The 23,696-nt window shown below is 40.5% G+C and overlaps 1 protein-coding gene across 8 annotated transcripts in view; it reads right to left on the bottom strand.

Moving 5' to 3' along the window:
• CA10 (carbonic anhydrase 10 (inactive)) overlaps window positions 1-23,232 on the bottom strand; it is a 185,712-nt gene extending 162,480 nt beyond the window's left edge. For 3 of the 8 annotated variants that reach the window (XM_085556756.1, XM_085556761.1, XM_085556759.1), the window contains exons 1-3: window positions 23,097-23,232; window positions 22,957-23,013; window positions 21,886-22,392 (exon numbers count right to left, since the gene is read on the bottom strand). In XM_085556756.1, the coding sequence (XP_085412882.1) occupies window positions 21,886-21,946 (61 nt within the window). In that variant the 5' untranslated portion in view covers window positions 21,947-22,392; window positions 22,957-23,013; window positions 23,097-23,232. Of the gene's footprint in view, window positions 1-21,885; window positions 22,393-22,956 lie in introns of all 8 variants that reach the window. The other 5 variants (XM_085556758.1, XM_085556762.1, XM_085556755.1 and 2 more) reach the window with 4 other exon arrangements.
• Between the last annotated feature and the right edge of the window lie 464 nt (window positions 23,233-23,696).

Genomic DNA, 23,696 nt, shown 5'->3' with positions numbered 1-23,696 from the left:
CCTTCTGTGCCTGTCTCCAGCTCCCAAAGTTAGATAATGTCCTCTTTCCCTGACTCTCCAATTCATGTGTTTTTATGGTCTTCTTATTGGCACAGCATAAGGAACTTGAGTCTATAACTCTCAGTAATGCCAGCAACCAGTATAACTCCCAGAGTTTTCTTGTCCAAGTGATGATTAATCAGATTTAACAAGACTGATGCAGCACTCTGCCGAACACGACACTTTGATAAATGCTGCTCTCACAGCAGCTTACACCAGGGGCATTCCAAAGCACTCAGACTGTAAGGAATTCTCCTGATGATTTCAAATATGCACTGAGTACCAGTACAGAACAAACACAAGGTTTTTCATGACCCATCTGCATCAGAATCTTTCTGAGGAGGAGGGATTTCTTTAACTGTGATTTTCTCAACCCTCAACTGGGTGGAAGAAGATCTGAAGAATGTGGCACTGGATTTGTGCTTCTGCTGCCCAGCTCTGCTGGTTGGATGCAAGGCTATGCCAGGAGCACATTCACACAATGGTAATGATATTTACTCTATCTCATTATTTTCTGTCCTTAGAAAGACAGCCTGAGTGAGTGGGAGATGTCAGGACAGTGCACAAAGCAAACTCAGGTAGTAATGAAATAAGTAGTATCTGTTTACTCCCAAAGAACCAGGAGACTACCCCAAAATAATAAACTTTGGGCTCAGGCTTTCTTAAAAGATGCTTTTCTTCAATGGCAATCTGGTAATGCTCAATATTTATCCTAGCAGTTGTAAGGCAATATTTATTCTAACAGTCTTTGCAGGGATAACAGTAGATTGGATTTGAGTGGAAAATAGATCTACGCACTTCCCTCTCCCCTATCCCAGAAACAGCTCACAGCAAAAGAACAATTTTTCTTCTTTGGGCAGTATTTAATTCAATTGCTCAACTTTTTAGCGTATTTGGCATAAGTAAAATGACACTTTGGCCTGACTGGCATTTAGCAAACTCTACCTTTACCACATAAGCATGTCAATATAGTCTTTCCTCTAATTCCTTAAGTAGCTATTTTACATCAAAGAGTAAAAGGGAAAAAAAAAAAAAAAGTAAGGTTTTGTGGGCCATCAAGCTACATTACTGAGTATTAAAACAAACTCCCAAAGATTAGACATTCCATTTTGGAAATTAAATTGATAATCTAAAAGTGGTCACTAATCACTTTTCATCAGACATCTTTAAAGAATTTTCAATATACAATTATAGACATGTCACAGATCAGAGGCTAAGCACACATTAAAATGTTAGGCATTCCCCATCCTGTTGCTATTAAACACAGCAGGAATCCACAGATAACTCTGCTGGAATTTGAATAAATGTCAAGGTGTTCTGGAAGGTCAGCAAATTTCAACTGTCTCAAAAAGCACGACAATTTTAAAATCCTACCCCTGCCGATCTCAAGTGCCAGTCTTCCTGCTCTCCCCTGAACAACTTTTCATTCACCTCAGCTATACAAAAAGTGACAAGAAATGCTAAAGACAGACTAACTAAGAAAAAGAAATTAACCCTAGACTCCAAAAGCCTGCTTAATAATAGCATTATTTTCTGTCCATCTGCATTCGGCAACATTCTTGAATTTAATGTGGCATCATCTGCACTGGTACTGTGTTGAAATGTGGTAGACAGTAATAAATTACATGAGGGGCATAAAATGGTCTATTTCCTTAGGTTAATTGTCATCCTAAACAGGCATTTTGTATCATTCATTGGATATTCATCATCATCGTTCTCCCCAGAACTGTTCCTCAATGAAGTCAGAGTCTTGTGGGGACACCCAGAGGGGCGCAATCAATCCATGTGAAGTCAGTCAATAGAAAATAGTACAGTACTAGCAGGGTTGGTGTCACAACTCCAAACACAATTTCAACCATAAATCAGCATAAATAAGGTCAGAATCCACTTAAAATGTTAACAGAGACATCTGTATTGAGTTTAAATAAAGTAATAAAAACTGGTGTAATTTACCCTATTTTGAGTATCAGCTAGCTCCAAGCTGCCCTGCCTCACATAAATCTGCATTAAGAATAATACAAGATTTGGACCTGTGAGCCTCCAGACCCTCAAGGCAGCTTTTTCATTACTTTATAGTTTGTCTAGGCAATTATCTCTGTGAAATGCAGTGCAAAGCATGACCATTCTGATTTGGCAGTGAACTGTGAGTCAGCCGTCTCTGACCTACCCTGAGAGGTTTATATACCCTGAGCAACACTGTCTCTTTATTTCTATATAATGAGTAGCAGAAAATATTTGGAGATATTAGACTAAAAGGTATTGTAAAAGTAGAAAGTACTGCTTTAATAGCTTACATTTCTCCAGGCTTTGAAATAAGAAACACAGTCATTCCTAATGGATGAGAACAGAACATCCTAATGGATGCTTTACTTATCTCCTACACATGCTGCTATCCTTTTATAAAAGGCTAATATAGAAATTTGTTAACACTTTTCCATGCATGGGTAGAGCTGGATGGTCTGTAATCCTCAATACACAAATTAATCAGCACTTTAAGGGCTGGATGAAGCCCCTAAGTTACTTATGGTCCACAGTCACATTAACAGTACCATACAGTAACATGACAAAAATGAGATGAATTTTAGTGTTTGTTCTTTCTTCTAAAAAAGGTCTCAAAAAGACCTGTCTGGACTTCATAAAGGAAAAGGTTTCCAACTTCATTCTAAAGCACAGTGAACAAGAAGATTGCTCTCCTTACAAGGCTGTGATATCTCTGCTGAGCAGGATTAAAAAAGCTGTCTTGTTAAGGGTCTGATCTTCTTTCTCTACTTCATCTGGTCAAATCCACAATGACTTCAACAGAACATGATCTGAATCCAGACCTGCATCCAACAATTATGAAATAACCTAATGATTCCTAGGTCAGATGATCTGCTAGAACTTCAGCTGAGGGTTGTAGTTGGAAGTAGAAAAGCTGAGTAAAAGAGGGGACTGGCTTTGTTTTATGCTTTCCTTAAGATGGCTGTTTGAGGTTTTTCCCCTCACCCTGTCACTCAGACTGAGCTTAGAGAGAAAGGGCTGCTACTGAGACCCTCAGTGCAGAAGAAAACCCTCAAAGGCTCATTAATTGAAGCCAACCAGCAGTGCCATGAAAGGCCATGTCAGCCAAACTTCCTGGCACTTCAAGTTACAAGTTTAATGGATTTTTAGCACACGACTCAAACTCCCAAAATGTTTCCGTTTCATTCCCTGAATGAAAGAGGTGCTTTCTGAAGATGTGGTGTCCCTTTTATTCAGACGTACAAATGAAAGCCAGAGTCAGAGAAAGATTCTCTACCTTTAACTAGACAACTGATAGCCCCAATAAACATTTTTACAGGATTTAGACTGGTAGGTCATTTGATACATATAAAATATTTCTCCCATTGACCTGTTTCAGCTGTAAATACTTAGCACTTCTCCAAATCAGGCCTTGGAGGAAACTAGGAACACACAATTAGTGACCACCATCAAAAAACCTGGTTAAAGTGTGTTGCCAAGCAACACAAATTCTGCCAGAGACAGTGATAAAATTCTATTCTCTAGATAAGCCTTAAATTCCTTTGTGACTATCTTTTCCTCTTCCTGCAATCTGTTGCCTTATTCACTGCATCCCACCAACCTCTGCATTAAAACAATAATGTGCTCAATTAGTGTCTTTACCCACACAACCTTTGCAATGGAATTTTTAAAGTGTTAAGATAACTTTAGTTGTGAAGATGTACAAACTCCTCACTTTCTTCTCCTCTCATTTTTAAAGAAAACTTAAAAAAACCCCCTTTATCAAATAGCCTGATTTAGTACCTACCAAGGTGATTAAAAAATGAAGTCCTTCCAGTCTTTGTCCCTCACTTCACAACTTTCTCAAACTAATTTTCTCCCGTTTTTCTGCTTCTACCATTCCATAGCTTCTTATTTGGGCACAATCTCCTCCACAGCAGATGTCTGCTCATCTGCCCACCCCAGCACAATTGTCCTCACCCAGCCATTCCCAGTTATAGCAAATCCCAAAATCTAGCCTAAAGCCCTTCATTTGATAAGACGTAGGCTTTGGAACTTATTTTGAGTTTACCAAAGAAATCTGTTTCCCTCAGATGCCGACTCCATTTTTATCACACTCATATATGCAAATCTATGCATATGTGTGATGTGGTGTGCATCTGTGGGCATGATATTTGCAACCATAATAATGTGAATCTGATTTATATGAAAGAACAGCAGATGAGATTAAGAAACCTGGGAAAAACCCAGGAGATGAGACACGAGTGCTTCCTTTAAGAGTGGGTTCCTGAAGAGCTCCTGGGAGTAGGAGAGGGGCTATGCCTGGGAAAGTGAGTGCCTAGGCCAGCAGTTACAGCAATGAAAGGACACTTGAGGAGCATGGACAGAACCAGGGGACACAGGTATTGAGCTGAGCACCTGCTTTTTCAGCTTTTTTTCTTCAAAGCTACTCCATCTCCAGTTATCCCACATCCTGGATTCAGGTGGAAACAAGTTTGGAACTGCACTAGTAAGCAGCAAAATGTTGGAAAAAGAACACAAAAATAGTCAGCAAAGAGAGTTCCTTTCTTTTAAGCATTCTTGCCATAACAGGTAGAGGTTTAGGAATCTCCTGAGCCAGAGGTTCCATTGCATTAACCTAGAAATAATAGAGTAATAATCCTAACTGCTCTCACCTCTAGGAAGAGGCAGTCACTAGCTAGGACAACTCAGGTGTATATTTAGAAAGATCAGTGGAGCTATGCTGACTTACTGTGCAGAATATCATTTAGGCTGTAGTAGCATCCAAAAGCTCCAATTAGGAGGAGAGTTCCATCCTGTCAGGCACCAGATGAATATCCACAGTCAGGCATGCCCTATTCCAGGGAGACAGGCCAGGCTGCCTTCATATGCTTCTAATTGGGCTCTCCTTGAAACTCATCCCGATTCTGCAACATTTGCAGATTGCAGCTGTTTGTTTACTTCACTGGACTGGAACATGAGAATTACTATAGTGCATCCCTTGTGGAATGCAGGCCTTGCCAGTAGACTAAAGGATAGAACCCAGGCCTAATGGTAAGTTATAAAACATACCTTTGTCCTCCAGGCTCCAAATATTTGATAGGATCATCAATTTCTGTCTACCATAAAAAAAAATTGATCTCAGCCCTGCAGGCTCAATAAACAGGACATTCATGATTCAGACATCTTGAACTGCCTATGGGAAGTTGATAGCTCCATCCAGATCTTTCTTGATATTCTGACCTTCCTCTCCTTTTTGGGAGGAAACCACGGAAAAAGAATAAAAAGAAGATATGACGTACATCCATCTTCCTCATTGTTTGTTCTGAATCTGAAATGAACTGAAATCAGCCCTTTCTGAAATAGCTTTTTCTAATGCTTTTTTCATTGGGATATTAACATATTATTTTAAACACCTTGTCTAATTGTCTTCAATAATGCAGAAATTCTGAGCACCTAAATATGACATGAGGTCGATAATGCCACTTAAAACTAAACAACCCTATGAGAGGGATCATTAAACTCATCATAGACATATTTAAAAAAAACCCAAACAAACCTGTTTTGAGGCTGATAAAAGAACAAAAGCAAACTCAAAGTCCCAAGTTCTACTAAATTCTACCCTGTAGATAACAAGCAAATGATTCTCTTGGGGACAGTGGGAACTAAAACCAACTGTTGCCTTTCTTCAGGAACAGAGATGTTAGTTAGGTAAGGCACAAGGGAAAGGAGGCCACGTAAAACACTTGTAATATTTCAGCCTCACCAAACTTGTACCTGGGAAGGCTTTTACTGGCAAGCATCCGACTCTGCCAGCTCTTTGTTACATAGTGCATTTTATTCCACAGCTGAAGACCTTCAAAATAACAAAACCATGCAAAGGAAAAGCAGATTGACTTTTTGGCAGGAAGTCAATGTGCAAATACTAATGAAATAATCTCAGTAAGCAGTCAGACTCTCCAAAGGTCAACAGCAACACAGTGGAGAACTTCAGCATTTAAGTTATTAACAATTCTGTCTTGAAGGATTCTGGCAGCCTCTGTGCTCTAAGTTAAGGGTTTTAAAAAAATAATCAAGATTTGATGACTGAACAGTCAGGGTCTCTACATCTCTATTTTTGTGACTCTTCAGCAAAGATATTGTCTTGTTCCTTTGGGAGCTACCAATCCAATTCCTAACTATTTAGAACCAGAACCAAAAGCAAGTAGGAAAGTGGACTGTCATCAATGCTCTTTCTCATTTGTTTCTGGCAAAGTACAATATGGAACACCCAATCTCAGTGCTATCTTCCATTACCTGCATTCTCTCTATTAATCTGTCTCTTGTTGTTTTATCTATTTCTCCACTCTTCTACTCCAACCTTCACAACCAAATATTCTTCATTTCTCAGTAAGGGGGATCCCCCACTGATCTCCCCATGTCCTCCTTCTCTCCTAACTCAGAACTGAGGACTGGGTTGCAAGCAATGACAGACAAGGGTGAGGAGAAAATTATGCTCAGGAATGAAAGTCAGTGACCTCAAACTGCCCAAGCTTTGAAATACCTTAGGTGAAAGTCACTTGCTGCCTCACAGTCCAATTTTGGTAGAGTCAAAGTTAGTGGTGATAACTTCAGTGGTTTTATTGGGATCAGAAGCAAGACTCCTGGAAGAATTAAGCACAGCTTAAATATTTCAGTTACTCAGTGAAGCACCTTCAATTCTGATTTTTACTACTTGAAATTATGGAGCACTGATACATTTCCTATGCTGCACCTTTAGGAAACAGGATCAATCCTGCTGTGGTACTGACAAAAACCTCATCACTGGCATATCAATAATTAACAATTAATATCAACTAATTCTGTATTAATCCTGCTTAGGGACACAATTTCTATTAACTGTTCATGAAGGAACACTTTATTCCACTCTTTACTATCCCATTCTTCATTTTATCAATGCTGGGGACCTAAAAAAAAATCTGGTTTTCTTGTTGCTACTTTAGATGGCTCCTTCATATTCCAAATCTCCCTGACTATATTGTAAATTGCCAGGAAAAAATGTGCATATAAGGTAGACAATCCTCTTGTCTATGCTCAGAAATTTTACTGGAGAGATTTAGATTGGTTTAATTGGATTCACTTCAGCATCTTCCAAATAAACAAACTAAATTAATACAAACCAGGCTAAATTCATCCTAGGCCTGCCTATTTTGTAGGCCTTTATTGAAAGTGGTATTTAATTTAAAATATCTTTTTGTTCAGCCTTTGCTTTCAGAACATTAGAAAACAGAAAAACATAAACAACAAATGCAGAATTCTATGATAGATTACTTGATTTTTACTCCTTGCTATGCGTAGTTCAAACACAGAAGGGTTGTTTTTGTTCTGTAAAAATGGCAGGGGTAGATTTCATTTCCACTTTATGCACTACTACATTTGAGCTTCCTTATCCCTAATACAGGTCAGCTATGAAATGAATGTGAACTAAATCCTACCTCTCCATGAACCATGGAATCAACAATAACTTAACCTTTCTGATCCAGCACTTTTAGTAAAGAAAATAAAAGCTTCAGAGAAACAAGAAGGGAGCACCAAGTTTCTGGTTATACTGATGTGTTTGGGATTTCCAGTCAGACCCCATTAGCTGCAAATCAGAGCAAACAAGAAGACAAAATGAGAATTCTTATCTGCTAGCTGGGTTTCTGCATCTCTCCCCATCAATTTAGAAACATATTGAAAGTGAATTCCACACTGGCATGAAGCCCTTTTGACTCACTCAGCAGAGTGAGCCTCTTCAGCAAAGACACATCCAGGGTCAGACAGCCTCAATGGAACATCTCTGTATTTCATCTCTTCAAAGTGTCACAACTGGGGACAGAACAGCAAGAAGAGCTCAGCATTACAAAGAAAGTGACCTCAAGGCAACAGAAAAGCAGCTCAGGTGACATGGAAATGGAGATGGGCCACTAAAAGCTACAGATATATAGGTTTTATGTCCAGCATGAAGTCATTTAGGTAAAAAGGAAGAGCTGTTGACTATGACACTACCAAAGCACAAATACAGCAAGTATGGAAGAAACAAAGACATTTTACTCAATCTGTGAGAATTTGCTTTTGTTCTTTTATCAGTCTCAAAAGAGGGTTTTTTAAAAAGATGTCTATGATGAGTTTAACAATCCCTTTTACAGAATTGCTTAGTTATAAGTGGCAGTATAGATCTCAAACCACATTTAGGGGCTCAATATTTCTGCATTGTTGAAGACAATTAGACAAGGTGTTTAAAATGACATGTTAATATCCCAATGAAAAAAGAACTAGAAAAGGCTTTCTCAGAAAGGGCTGATTTGAGAGCAGATTCACTACTAGTGGCCACTAGGAGAATGTAAATTCATTTGAGATGCAGAAGGAAAAACGAGGGAAATGGATATACATACCTGGCTAAGTTAGAATCCTTTCACCAATATATTTATAGTATTGATAGCTCCAAATCCACTGATAGTGAAAACTGTATAGGAATAGCACAGTAAGTTCCAGGCTTCTAAGCAATCACTACAGTAACATAATCTGTTTCCCAACATCTTTGCAGTCCTTGGAGAGGTGTAGATGCAGATTTAATGAGCAATGCCTACCATCTGTTAATACTGCCTCTAAGAGCAACTGAGAAAAAAAGCCAGGAATACCAAAAGTGCACGAGATGGCAGAAGCTTCAGAAAAATGGACCATCGATAATCAGGTTTTCTATGTATGACTGCTATAAAAACAAATCCCCAAAAATGAGCAGACTGTATTTTTATTTTGCAAGAGTTACAATATTTAAGTCAGCCTTGAACCTGGATTTAACCAGGCAATAAACATTCAGGTTAACAAAGCTAGTGAGCACATCAAGCTCACCAAAATGCCTGGAAAAATACCACATCTCAGGACCTGAACCTGCAGGATCCAAGCTCTGGGCTCACTCCCTTGTTCATGAACTAGAACAGCTTTTTTGAGTTATGCTGATTAACATAAAGTATAGCCTATACAAGAAAGTAAGACAATATTTTCTCATAGCTGATAGGACAAAAACTTCATTTTCTTCATCCAATAATACACATTTCAATCTTTTATTATTAATTTCTTTATCAAGAAAGCTTGCCAGAAATTCATTTAAATGCTTTGGGTTTACTTCCATGGTCCCAGTTTTATCTGAACACAATATTGAATCTGGAGGGAAAGACATAACTGGAGGTCCATAGTTTGCATGATGAGGTATCTTTGGCCTACTTTATCCTACAAAGCTTTGTGACAAGAACAGATGTAAAAGCGCCTTGCAGTCCTTAATCAAGACATACTATTATCTGAGTTAACCAGAAGGCAAAAGAATAAGCCAAGTCACCAGGGCTCAGAAACAAAGATGGTTGCATGAGATAAAGGGTTTATTTTAATCCCAGGAATTCCCTGGCAGAGTTTAAGTCAATTATAGTGTTAAAGGCACATTACCTTGATGTATGCTAGTATAAAGACGTAGAATACATTCGTAGCAATTTAATAATCATCAAATTTTATTAAATATTGACCCTTTGAATCAGAAATGCATTATTTTTCAGTGATTTTAATGGGTTATTAATTTATGCAAGTTACAAAGAGAGATTACTTCCATTTTCTAAGCACATTATTTCAAGTTAAAACGCAAAATTATACTTTCTTCTGTTTCAGAATTTCTGCAGTGAAAACAAAGGCAAAAAATCCCTGCTTGTTTCATCCAGAAAGACAGGAATCAAAACTACATTCAGAGCAAGACATAATTAGGTGATAATTCAACCATGTTTCCTATTAAGGAGACAGTCACATTGAAGTTCATTTAAACACCAAACCTTATTGTTTAGAGATAGACTAACATTATTTATTCAATCAAAACAAAAATAAAACACCCCATCTGTATGTCATAGAGACATTGTGTATACCCACATCACTCTGGCAGGCACCAGGTATTCAGCCCCTTTCATCAAAGGAAATAATTTTTGAAAGATTGTATTTTGTATTTTTCTAGAGCTCAAAATAAAATTCTTCTTTAATTTGACTTTTAGTATGGGGCATGGCACCAAGCTGCAAACACAAGAAAGCCAAAAAAATTCCAATTCACAGTTTTTCATATAGAGGTGGTAAATAGCACCCAAAACACACACACAAGGTGCTCCATCCTTCTTCTTGCCCCATGTAAAGACATTCCTATAGATTAAATGCCCCCCAAACTCTCCCAGCCACAACCACAGTCTGGTTTCTTCCACAGCCTATTCCCTCTGCCCTAACTTTTGTCTCACCTGTACTGATGAAGACCTATTAAAACTCTTATTTACAGACCCCTGCTGAAACCCCAAACCACTGCTCTGTAGTGTCCAAAATTACCTCATGTCTCAGTAGACAGATTACTCATTTCATTATTTTCTTCCTCTGTGTTTTTGAGGTTTTTAAAATTTGTACATTGTTTTTTACCTGGAGATTTTTTTTTTTTTTTAATACCTGCACAGAAATTAAGTACTGAAAATAAGTCCAGATATTCTGTCTCATTGTGGTAGATATCTGCGAAAAGCTGTGGGCCCTGACACTCCAAATACTCTGCTAGTTAAGAAAAAGGTAATTTGCAAAAGCTTGAACATCCATTTTGACTTTGGCCACATCCTCAAATGTCAGTAAAACCCACCTGGGGTGACAACCACCCCTGTTAATGGCAGACAGACTGGAAGGACATAGGGGCTGTTTTAACAGTTAGGGAGAGTTGTACCACAAAGTAAAAACAACAGTTAATTTCTGTACTTCTTATTTTAGCTTCTACTGTCAGCTCATATCGAAACAATGCAACACTTTCTTCATCCACATTTATTAGAAATGGTACACACCCTCAGTGTGCTATAGAATAGGGGAAATAAAAAAGCATAAAGTTCACTTCCATTCAAGAATAGCCAAGATCAGCCTCAAAAAGCAATAAATAATAAGATACTGCTAACACCAAACATGAAGAAAGACAGTTAAAACCGTTACAAATCCATATCTCTCAGTTACTTAACAATCTGTAGGTTCAGTCAATTTAAAAGATCCAGGAACAGGGGTTTAGTGGATTAGTAACAACAGACCATTAATCTCTGCAGCCTCAATTTTAATCCAGCAATAACCAAAGTGATTGAAAATCATTCTGACACGTGACTGTAAAGCTCCTGAGCACGGTCCTCTCCCATACCTTAATCCCCACTGCAGAGGTCATGGCACCTTTCTAATGGCACTATTTACCCAGGGACCTCTGCTTCATGTTTAACTAAACTCTAGGCCAACATTTATGGCTGAGTAATTCCTCTGCACACTACCTCCCTGAATTAACAGCTGATTTTAAAGATTTTATTTTGCATTTCATTTCAGCCTGTATTAGCAAAGCTTTCTTTCTTTCCTGGAAAAATGTCCAAAACAAAGGTGTCAAAAACAAATATTCATTTTCTACATAAGATTTTAAATAACATGTAGGAATTGATGACTGTCATCCTAGGCAAATGTCAGGAGATTATTTCTGTACAGTTTATATAATATCAGGAAAAGTTACATACAAAAAACTTGAATTTTAAAAATAATGCACTAGTATTAAATAGAAGAATTCTTCATTTCAAAGGTATTAACTTCTGGAGTATTCAGTGACTAGAATAAATTCTTAAATGACCAGCAATGTGATGATATTAAGCAATCCAGACACATTTCAGCATTTAGTCCTCCACAACAGTTATCAGCATATCAGTAAAGAAGCCATTGAAAGAGACACATTGCAAAAAGGATTTGAATTCAGCTGTTGCTTCCTGAGGCTTGAAGTCTGAGCCACAGGTTCCTTTACAGGAGCATTAAAAGAAAGATGCTGACTACCTTGTAATCAGAAACACTCTTTTATTACTGCAGAGTAAATAAATATTTAAAAACATAAAAACACAGCAGACACAGAAGGTCCCAGTTACATAGAGCAGGGAACTAAAAAAGGGAGAGTTCTGGGAGTTACTTGCTGCTGTTTTTGAAGCTTTAAGTAGCACCAAAGTAGGACAAGGACTGGAGGAGATAAAGGAGAAAGTCTGCAAGCTGTGTGCCCTTTGGTAGATATAATCCAAATACATAAATATGATGTCAATGCATTGCAGAGACGCCCGGCTGTTTTTAGAAATAGTACAAAACTTTTTTGTGTGTGGTAGAAATGAATTCATACTACTATAAATGAGCCTTACCTCATTTAAAACGTTAAGGAATTTTTCTGCTGACACAGCCTGAATATGCCACCAGCAGTGGAGAGGACGTGTTTGCCTTGCTTGGTCCCAACACAGAGCAACAGATCCTCAAATATTCTGTTTTTCCACCCCAAAGAGTTTTCTCTCAGTCGGACTAAACTCTGCTTATCCAACCTAAAACCTACCAGCTGCTTGCACAGAACTAGCATGAAGTGTCCCAACCATCTCTGCAGGCACCACCTGGTCCAAAGGTGAGTCCCCACTCCATTGAATGTCCTCTTTATATCAGGACTTGAGGTCAAATCAAGAGAAAATTAGTATTTGTGCTGGGAAGAAAGTGGAACAGAAACTCACATATAAAAAGCATTGCATATTGTAATTTCAGTTTTTAGTCTTCTGGTTGTGTTTACTATTGTGGAAGATGGTGTTTGTTTCTTTCAGGGCACCCATACAGTGAAAATTAGCAAAATACAATCCACTTTATATGAAATCTGCATGTACAGTTTCTTTTGCCGTGTTCATCACCCTAGAAAAGCCTGCATATTTGCCTTACCACATAAAGAACTGGGTAAAGATTATTTTACCCAGATAAAAACCTGTTTTCTATACAACTGTATAATTTAAAGAGAGATTATGAAAACTTTCACTCATCTTAGCTGGATTTTTCCTAAGATTTTGTATTATTCATGTATTATACCACTGCTACTCTTCGCTCCAGCAAAGCACTTCAGCACATCCTTAATCTAAGTTGTTTTATACAATTACATGTTAAGACTCGGATTCAGCAGAACACTTAAACATATCTTTAAAGTTTTGCATTTTGCTGAATCTGGCTATTATATATCAAAATAAAATGTAAAGAGGATGACTCAGTTTTTAGCTTTTATACTTACGCTACCTAATAAAATAAATCATATTATTTATTACTGTATTTTTCATCCTGTCTCACAGTGAGCTAAATACCTGTGACTCTAGAGCAAAGGCACAATTACAGACTGGCAAAGATGAATTGTTAACTTGGAGAGAGTGCTAGGGGGGCTACTGAAGATTAAAATCATGCATCTGCAGGTAACTTGAAATTCCAGGTGGAATTACTGCCACACAGTACCCTCAGAATTGTCTGGGCAAGCAAGAGGAGAGCGGAGTCCTTATAGATTTCTTTGTTTTCTAGCAGGTACAAAAAACAGTATGACAGTAAGATAATGCTTATAAATATAAATGTGAACAAAAAAATACCCCAGAACACCACAAATGTTGAATTCAGGTGATTATAATGCAAAATAAAATATGGGAGGAGTTTAGACATGATGGACAAAATGCCCTGGGGTGAGGTTTCACCCGCAAAACAAATTCACATTTGTGTTCACAGTGTATCCAAGAATTCCAGCAGTACCGAAAGGAACCTGTTGGGCTGCTGAGAGCAAATTTCAGAGATAAAATTTAGGACCAAAATCTATGGTGCCCTTTACTGTGTGTTGTCACCTACACCCACATTGAGGGGATGTGAAACACGAGGCAGCAAAGTGCTGCATTTGGAGGAACCCACTCGTTACTCACAGCCCAAATAGAACCAGAAAAAGGCCAACTGAGTGAATCTTAGTAATTTAAACAGAATTTAAATAACAGGCATTTATGGAGGAACCCTGTCTGGATCTGAATTTTTCCTTAATATCATGCTAACTCCTGGAAACCAATTTAATTCTAATTGATTTAATTCTTATGCATACCATAACTGTATCTCACTGCAAGTAGGATGAGGAGAAAAAACACCTTGTAATAGAAAGGCAAAGAGAGAAGAAGGATGCAGGTCATGAGGGACACACAAGGGCCTGCACTCACTGAGGGGATCCAGCCCCACACCCTGACCAAAAACACATTTCTGCTTGTGTTACAAGGCAGAAATAAGAGTGAAAATGGACTGCAGCTACTCGAAGTCTTGCTGACTGAGTTTCCACATGACATTTTACCTCAGCTTCTCAATCTGTGAAAGCGTGGCCAACACTGTGTATTCCCCGCAAACTGCTCCAAGTTCTGACACCAAAATTCTTTTTATATGTTTTTTTTTTTTAATTGAAATGTAATGCAAAGCTCTTTCATTCATTCATTTTCTTAGAAAAATCAAGACAAGCAGTCCCATTCAGAGAACTGTCCTGTCAGTAAATGGTTACACATGCCCCAGCAGTAGGAGTGAAACCTGCATAGGGTCAGTAAAAATCCTTCCCTTTCCAGCAGTGGTGACGATCAAAGGGTCACTCAAACACCTTTCCCTTCCAGCAGCAGTGCTTCCCTTCCAAAATTGCCACTTCCCACGTGGGAAATAGCAGGCATCAACTCCAAGCCTTGTGGCATTCCAGTGATGTAGAAACAATCAGCTCGTTCTGCATAAAATTTCACTCCCAGGAACACTACTGAAGTACTGTGATCCTTTTTTACCAGCAGGTATAAATTTGCAGCACTATTTTTTCCTGAAGTTTCTTTACTCTGCCATGATGGCAAATGCAAGTTAATGCTCTTCCTAGCAGCATGAGAATGTGATATTGCCAAATAAACTTCAGCTGTGGCAGCAGGAACTCTTCCCAACCTGCTCCCTCTGCTTCCCAAACACCATCCCACTGGGAATGTAGGGTTTGCTGGAGGACATAGTCACTTCAAACACTTGTTTTTCATGGTCACACATACAAAAGATCCTCCACTGGCACTCATTATCTTTTTCTTTTAGCATTAATAATCCATAGGAGTCCTGCTGGCAAAGCAAAAAAATCCTCTTAGGATTATTCCTGAAGCAGAACAGGGCTGTATAGTAGTTAACAGCAGGAAGGAACTTAAAATTGGAAACAACCCACAAAAATGACAAGAGGATGATTTTTCAGAAACCACATTTCCCTCTAAATTCATCTACTCAAATGCTATTTCCAAAACATAGAGATGTCAACGCATTTAGAGGGGAAAAAAAAAAGGATAACATTGCTTAGCTGCCTCCTCCATGCATGTGCTTAGAAGCTCCTTTGGTTGAGTCAGTGCACGATTCTTCCCATTCTATACTTAAAGTTTGACCAAGTTAAGGACTAATGATAAAGGGAGAGAAAAAGACTGAATGTTTATTTTATTATTTTTCTAAAAGTTACATCCTAATTAGTAATTTGTGGCTTACAGCTGGCTGTGGTATTTTTCTGGCAACAATATCAGAAAAGTTAAAAGCTGTGGGGCATTTAAATTTAATGCTATTTTTACTACAGAAATACAAATGCTACAGATTCATGAATTCAAAACAGGAATGTTTTCATGTGGAAACATACGTCTGGCAATGAAAGTATTTATTTAATTTAGTTCTGACCACTGATTTCAGAATGCAATGTATGTGGAAACTGATCACCTTCCATTTTCCAAGATGAGTTAAAGTAAATTAAATATTTTAGGGCTGTGATCCTGAAGGGCTTTACCTGGCAGCCTACAGGAGCACAGACACCTGCCATCTAAAGCTTTTCTCATCGTTGACAGTTCAATTTTTGCAATTTTTAAGGCCCAAGTCCCAGTTACCCCAAAGCCCTTTACAACATTTTTGGGAGTTACAAGGACTTTTAGGGTGGGTGCAAATATAGGTTACCTTTACCTCAACTGTCACCTGGTAAGCACTACATGATAAAATTTTGCCATATTGGCAAATTGGAAGTTTGCATTTATGAATACCCATGTGCACGTGCATGAATGAGGCACTACATCATCAGAAAGGCACTACACAGGATATAGGTCTACCATGTCTCAGCCCTCTATTTTCATTATAATAATAACTTGCTATTTTATCTCCAAGAAATTCCATTAAAAGACCCTTGGCAGCTTTTTAACTATCAATGGTTAAAGCCAGCAATAAAATACTCTATTGCTTTGAATTCAACTGTAAATCGGTTTGGCTGTAAAGCCTCCCCTCTCTCAAATGCCAGATTATTATCCTTTAAAAAAAATTATTTCCCATTTATTTACTAATAATGTTTCAATTCATTTACCACAGTGCAATTTTTTTTGCTAACTGTACTTTCTGATTACATTACAATGGAAATGCAGTCCCACTGTACAGTGCTGCCTTTAAACAAGTCAATTACAATTTGATCCCTATTTCCTATTCCTCCCAATATGGTGTGCAGTAAAGATAAAAGCAAGGCAGAAGCAAAATAACACTTAACACAGTATTTCAGTATTGTCCATAACTGACTGTTATCTAGTTTTGTCTGCTGCTTGAGCTGGTAATGAGATAATGATGGAACAGTTTTATATAGTTCTCTATCAACAGCCCAGATGGGCCAGTCATCCCCTTCAGTCTTTGCCATGTTTAGCCATAAACAATCAGCAACTATGAAAACAGCAACTTCCTCCTCAGCTGAATTACCACCTTTCAACCAAGAAAGTGATACTTTGACCAACAGCAACAGAGATAAAAACAATCTTTTAGAGAAAGCAAGAATTCCTTGTTCATTCATATGCAAGGAATATTCAAAATGCAAATGCAAACCCATTTCAATCCTTGCTATATTTAAAATCTAGCTGCTGTAGAATTAAAAACGGAGAACTTTCAAAAAATGTCAAGGGCAAAACTTCTTGATAGCCTCAGTTGCATTTTAAAGAACACCCTTAAATTCAGAGTGCTTAATTTGAGTGGGGTTTGAGTCCTTGTTTTAATAATTTTGTCTTGGAGGCTTGGTATCTAGTTCAATTGGATTACAATGAACAAAGTGAAGAGGTTTGAAAACTGGGTACCTACATCACTGACATTTAGAAAAGAATAGCAGCAATAACCAGTTTCTTTCCACCAGTTTATTGGATGGAAAATAGCTCAGCATAATATGTGCAAAAACTATTCATAAACCTTCCCTTCTACTACCTTAACATAGGCACTAAAGTGCTGGAACAGCACACATATTTTTAGCTTATCTGGTCACGCTCTAGTTGTAAAACTAACAATGAAAATAAATAAAATTATAAAATATACAAGCTATGCAAAAAAAAAAAAGTAAAAGGTAAAAGCAGACATTTACAAAAGACTACAAAGGCTATTTCCATAGAATTTTCAAGCAGAAACATCTTTAGACCTTTTAAGAAGGTGGAAAAAAATTACTAAAGTGAGAAAGCATTCCAGAGCTGAAGAACTGAGAGTCTCTGTATCAAACCTATGGTCCCTCCATTCTGTGAATGTGAGCAGACAGACTGAATCCACATGAATTTTTCAATAACATCTACTAACTCCACGCAGGCATGAAGGTTTGCCCACAGATATGAGGCTCTGGAGTTGGTATTAAAGCAGGAAAAAATACTGTAATGGGTAAAATTCTAACCAGAATTTTTTAAAAGTTACCAGAAACCCTCTATATGTTACACCTTCCTATATGCCTAGTGCCCGCTTTGATATATATATATATATGCATGCTGTGAATAATTCCTTCCCCTAGAATATTACATATCTTACTTTAAAAAGTGACAGAAAAAGCTATTTCTGTGACACTAAATGAGGATAATTAACACAGTTTCAACATTTTTGTCCTAACATAATGAACCATTCACTGTTCTAATGTTGGACATTAGAGCTTTGATATTCTTCTCGTCTACAAGAGTACTTCTGTTTGAATTATCTCAGATTGTGTGACGCTATGAAAAGAAGTTATCAGACCTTACAGACCATGTAATCCCAGTTCTGGCATAATTTAGAGTTCCTATAGGGCATCTCTGGGTTTTGCCAGGTAATAAGAGCTCAGAGACTGCAGAAGCTGCAAGACAGAAAATCAAGCACGAATGTACTCCAAATCCAGCTCTAGTCCTCAGTGCCAGAGATGCCATATCAGATGCTCAATACATAGTGAAATTCCTGGACAGATGAGGAGGTTTTACACCATCTCAGTTGTTCACCATACAGGATTTATGGCACTTGTGTGTTGCCAAATAGGCCACAGAAGTTGCAACTTAAAAGGGATTTGGCCCCATGTGCCCTGACAATATGGCAAAGGATGAAATACTTCCAAATAACAGACAGCTTTCATAAGCCAAACCAATAAGAGATAGTAAATCAATTCACAGGAAGGCACAAATATGTTGACCATGCATGTTTTAGAAATAATTTTCTTGATGCATTAACAGAAAAATGTACATGGAAACCTTCTTAATCAATACTTAAAACAACTTCATTTTCTTATTTAATACAAGAATCCAGCAAAGTTTTGAAAACAACTTACTAGCTTTTTTTTTTTCTTGAAATCAATTGTTAATATTTAAATTCACAAAAAATCTTCCTTAAGGTTCATACAAATGATTGTGTAAGCAGAGGTGACAGCCACCGAAGAACACTGATGCTAATTCATATTCAGTGGTATTATTACTCAGGAAGGAAATTCTGGACATCATACAGCAACTACTATTTTCTTTGTATGAAAACAATTTAATTCCTGTGCCAGGAGTATCTGCATCTTCAAAGGAAGAACATCTAGTGAGGGCTTATTCCAGCATTCTGTCTGCAGGACATCTTCACTTCCTCTGCTCTGTGCTCCTTCGATGCTGAACACTATCATTAAAAGGACAAAACCTCAAAAGTCATAACAAAAATAATGACGTTTTCTCAGAAACTACAACTCAAAGGACTTAATATGACTTTGAAGGAAAGCAAGGGCTTTCTGTCTGAAGGACAGAAATGGTTTTTGTGGTCCTTCAGCCTGTTTGCATTTCTCATTTGCATCTGCAGAAACAAGCAATTCCAAGTAGCAAAAGCCTTAATTCAGTATGGCAAGAAAATAAAAATATTCTGTTCCCAAAGTTCACAGACAATTTATTTCCCAAACACATGGAAGAGCCAGTAATGAAAAAAAAAACACCACAATTTCTAAATCTCAGTATCATTTCTTCCAAAACAGTCAATCTCTCACACACACAAGTAACCGATTTATAAATATATATATACACCTCTTTTTAATAGATTAAATTACTTTCCATATACTAAGTCTCCAAGAAATTCATGACACCAAAAAGTCAACTGTATACCGTCATCATTACTTATTTTAAATAAAAAACCAGCACAAGTGCTACATTCAGCATAATTTATACTTAAATATTATATAAATATACAGCAAAATACATAACACTGAACCTGTGTTTAATAAGTTTATTAATAATGATTAAAAACTTAATAGTGTTCAATTCAGTGAATGACATTATCCCTTTGAAGAGCAGCCCCTAATAGGTCCTAATCCAAATAACCACAGGAATTAGCAGGAGAAAGATCACAGGTTTAAATAGACACTAATTCAAGCATTTGCTAATGTTCAGGAAAGATCCATGTACAGCAGACCTGTCTTGAGTCTTCACTGCTGAAACAGCTGAATGAATAAGAAAGGGAAAAAAAATAGAAAATACTGCCACACTCCTCAATTCACATTCCAGTAATTTGCAACACTAGTGCTCAACTAGTGGGTTTTTAAAGTAACATGTTGAATGAATGACCAGTGCTGAAGTGCTAAAATACATTTGCAATCCTGTGCTGAGGCAATCCCCTAACAGGCTTCATGACAGCTCCTACTTGCACAGTTATCCAGACATTCCAGCTAGATAATTTGCTACAAAACCCAGTGTAAAAAGGATAGCAGAGGCAACATACAGAGCATTAGTGCCAGTCAGATATCTACAGATCTTAATCCTTTTTACTAAGACGACAGATAGTGAGGATTCTTGAAAAAAACCAAAAACCCCCAGGAAAAAGAAGAAAGAAAACAAGGCTGAAGCATGTATACACCCTCTGTGTGGTCAAAATTATCTGAAACCACAGCTTTAACCATGAGGCAGAAGCATTTCACCATTCACTTAGTCCCTTTATTCCCTCCAAAAAAAAAAAAAAAGAATAAAAAAGAGAAAAAGCAAGCAGACATGGTGTGAGTGTGCACAGTATCAGGTATTAGTGCTAGAGGGAGATGGAGAGCGATGGGAGCCCCTGCAGGACTGATCCCACTGGCTCAGGAGCCTGAGCTCCCCTGTCTGAAGAGGAAAGGAGGGCAGGAGCTCAGGGAACGCCGACAGCTAAATGCACACAACGGGACAGCTTCTTTCTGTCTCAGGATATTACTGTCACCATGGCCAGGAGAGCAATGAGCTGCAGCTTGCTATTCTCACTGTGGTACTTTAAAATGTACCTGATTTGAGGAGCACTGGACAGGTGGCACATTACACTGGGCTAAATAGCCAAGTGTGAGATTTCAATGACAAGAGGCAGCAAGTTTTGCTGTTCTAAAAAGCCAGAGAGCGATTTTTTCTGATGGTACCAATGGGCAGGAGTGGAAGGTCAGCCCGGGGTGCTGGCAGTGTCACCGGGTGCCTGGTGGCAGATGGTGCCAGTCTGCAGGGATAAAAGGAAGGCTGACGCACACCGTGGCTGACAGCGATGCTATTTGCTCGGGAATAAAGGAGCTTTGGGCTAGGTGCAGGCAGGACAAATTAACAGGGATGCTGAGCCCCCAGCGTTCCTGTGTGCCCAGCCCAGGGGCTGGAAGGGTGGATAAACTGGGAGGTAGTGCAGGAAGTGCAGCGGGGCTCCCAGCTGCCAGGGGGATGCTGCAGGTGCTACTGCCTGGGGGCTGTGGTGGGACACAGCCCAGGCCAAGCCCTGCATGGTCCCAGGAGAGTTTTGGAGCTGCCTCTCCCTACGGACATCCAGGCTGAACACTGAGATGGCCACCAGGACCCTTGATCTCCTTCCAGCAGTGCCATGCCTGTGCTGCTTCTGTTCCCATTCTGGACTTATGCAATGGCTGGAGTGCAGAGGCAGCCTGCGGGAAGTGGAGCAGTGGGAGATGCAGGCAGCCTGCACCCCCATGGGGTTCCCTGAAGTGTCCCAAACTAGAAAACTGGCCACCTGCCTCCTGCAACGTAATTATTCCAGCATGACCAACAGGACAAATTAACAAGGGAGCTAGGGCTTTTGCAGTCAAAGAGAGTGTTTTCTTCAATAATAAATTGTTTGAATCCTTTACGCTAGACCTAGCCGTGCCTATTCATTAACTGGACAAGCTCTGGTGACAACTGAAATGACCTGACTTTCTACATATTGAAGGGAAAGCGATCTTTGCAAGCTTAAAATAAAGCTGTAAATCCCAGCCAGCACAGAGCTCCCTGAACGGGCTTTTTTTTTTTAAGAAAAAAACTAATTTTCAGAGCATAGACACAATAAAGCTCATTTTAAAAGCAGAGACATTTTACTGTTATCCCTCCCTTTGCAGACACTGCACTGTGGCACCAGAACATGACAACTCCATCAATAAACCACAAACCCTTCAGGATCTGCACATCAGCCAAGTTTAAGAACTTCAAGAGATATGAAATTCTGGGATCACGGCAATGTTGCAAATTATCACAAGCAGGTACACCGGGAATTACAAGCATCTCTTTTATCAGTATACCGTATTATCTATTGCAACCAATGAATGATAATTAAGACTCACGTATTGGAATTAAGGGGGAGAGGGAAGTGATGAGAGTCAGTTTCTGTCACAACCCACTCACAGTACATCATTCATGGATTTTTCAACTACAGTTTTGATCTGTTTAACTGTTCCCCTTGCCCCTTAATAAGGGGACACCCAAGAACCCTGTACGGTGTCTCCCCCGCTCCCTCGCCCTTTCTGTGCTTGCTGCATACCTGAAATGCAGACGATGAAATTCGCTTGCAGAAGAAAAAGCACCTCCCAAACAATTTCCATCCTCCGATTCTCATGCCAAGTGCATCCCTCGGCGAAAAAAAATAACAAAGATCAATATCGCAGTTCGAACGATCCCAGCAAATTTCCTTTCGGACTTGCAGACTGTACTCCCCAGATGTGCTGACAACACATGTCCGAGCTCTCTCTCCACACGGCTGAAGTGAGATCCCTTCCCTTCCTTCGCCCTCCAAAAAAGACCACGAAGCCAACTGCCAACACCGGGCTCTTCCTCCTCGAGCGAGAAAAAATTCCACCAGATTTCCCAACACGACATAGACAACAAACCCAACCGATCCGATATCCGGAGAGTCTCAATTCCAGAGGCGGCCAGGCGCAAATGAACCCCAAAACTCTTGGCACGTCTCAGCGGGGCAGTGCCGGCATGCCGGGCAAGGAGGCGGCGGAGGGAGGGGGAATTCCCCCTCCTGTTGCTGCTGCTGCTGCTGCTACGGAATGAGCGGAAAGAGATTAATCGCGGCCGCAAGCGCCGCCATCCCCGCCGCGCCCGGAGCGCGCAGCCCGGCTCCGGCCCCGCCGCAATCCCGGCGCGCCGCGGCCGCTCCGCCGCGCGACTGCAGGGGTCGGGCTTGCCCCGCGCACCGCCCCGGCCCGCGGATGCTCCGCAGCCGCCGCGGAGAGCACGGGGATGCACGGCAGCGGAGCAGCGCGAGTGGGTCTGGGGGTGCGCGTCCCAGCGCGGCGTCCGCATCAAGTGCGCACCGCCCGGCGGCTTGGCTGAGGACGCCAGTATTTTTATAAAACTTATTTAAACAAGAAGGAAAAGAGATTCAGAATTCAGACCCGAACTTCTGTCGGGTTGGCGGCGGAGGAAGGGCACACCGGGAGGTTCCCACCGAGAGTTAGCCAAGCGCCCGCGCTCTGCAGTGCGTATCTGATGGCATTCCCCGGGTACAACAGTTCTGCATCGCTCCCACTCCCGCCGCCCCCGGCCAAACCAAAAAAAAAAAAAAAAAAAGGCAGCGGAGTTTTTGGGGCAATCCCTCACTTACCCCCTATTATCCTCCTGGTTTCTATCTCTCCCAGCTCACCGGACGTGCCGCTCCAGCCTACAGTCCCAAAAACAAATCGAGGTCAAGCTGCGAGCCGCCGGCTGCCACCGCCTGCCTCCACCTCAGCTGTCGGGAAGTACCATAGCTGCCCGGAGCTCGCCCTGCTCGCCCGGACCGCGGCTCCTCCGCCACGTCCCCGGGCTGCCGCCGGTGCTGCGGGGCCGCGAGCGGCAGCCGCGGGCACGGCGGGGCTGGGGCGGCGGCGCGCACGGGCGCGGCGGGGGCGCGCTCCGCCGCGGGGGCGGTGCCTGCGCGGGCGGCGGGGCCGGGACCGCGCCGGGACCGGGCCGGAGCGGGAGCGGGAGCGCGGCGAGGCGCGCCCGACCGAGCGCCCGCGGGGCGCCCGGCTCGCTCCTGCATCATTCCAGAGGATGATGCTCACTCGGGTTTAAATGTGCGGCCGGTTTGATTTTGTTCTCCCCGGCTACCCCGGGCACAAAAAAAAAATTAAAGAAAAAAACATTAAAAAGAGGCGCACCTGGCGCGGGGAGAGCCTGGTTCCCTGGCTGCGCATGTGGGAAGTGGGCACAGCAAGGCAGCGCTGGCCCCGGGCCGCGGCGCCCGGCGAGATGCTCGGGATGTCGTGGGAGAAGGGAGGCGACGGGGGCCCAGGGCAGGTGTGAGAAGGTGCAGCCGCTTCGGCTGCGGATGCCTTCGATGATCACGACAAGGGGGAGGGA

This window comes from Lonchura striata, chromosome 18 (assembly GCF_050655825.1).
Source record: "Lonchura striata isolate lonStrDom1 chromosome 18, ASM5065582v1, whole genome shotgun sequence".
In the NCBI taxonomy this organism is placed as follows: Eukaryota; Metazoa; Chordata; class Aves; order Passeriformes; family Estrildidae; genus Lonchura; species Lonchura striata.
Note: the sequence above shows the minus strand (reverse complement) of the source record. Positions and strands in the feature narration are given on the sequence as shown.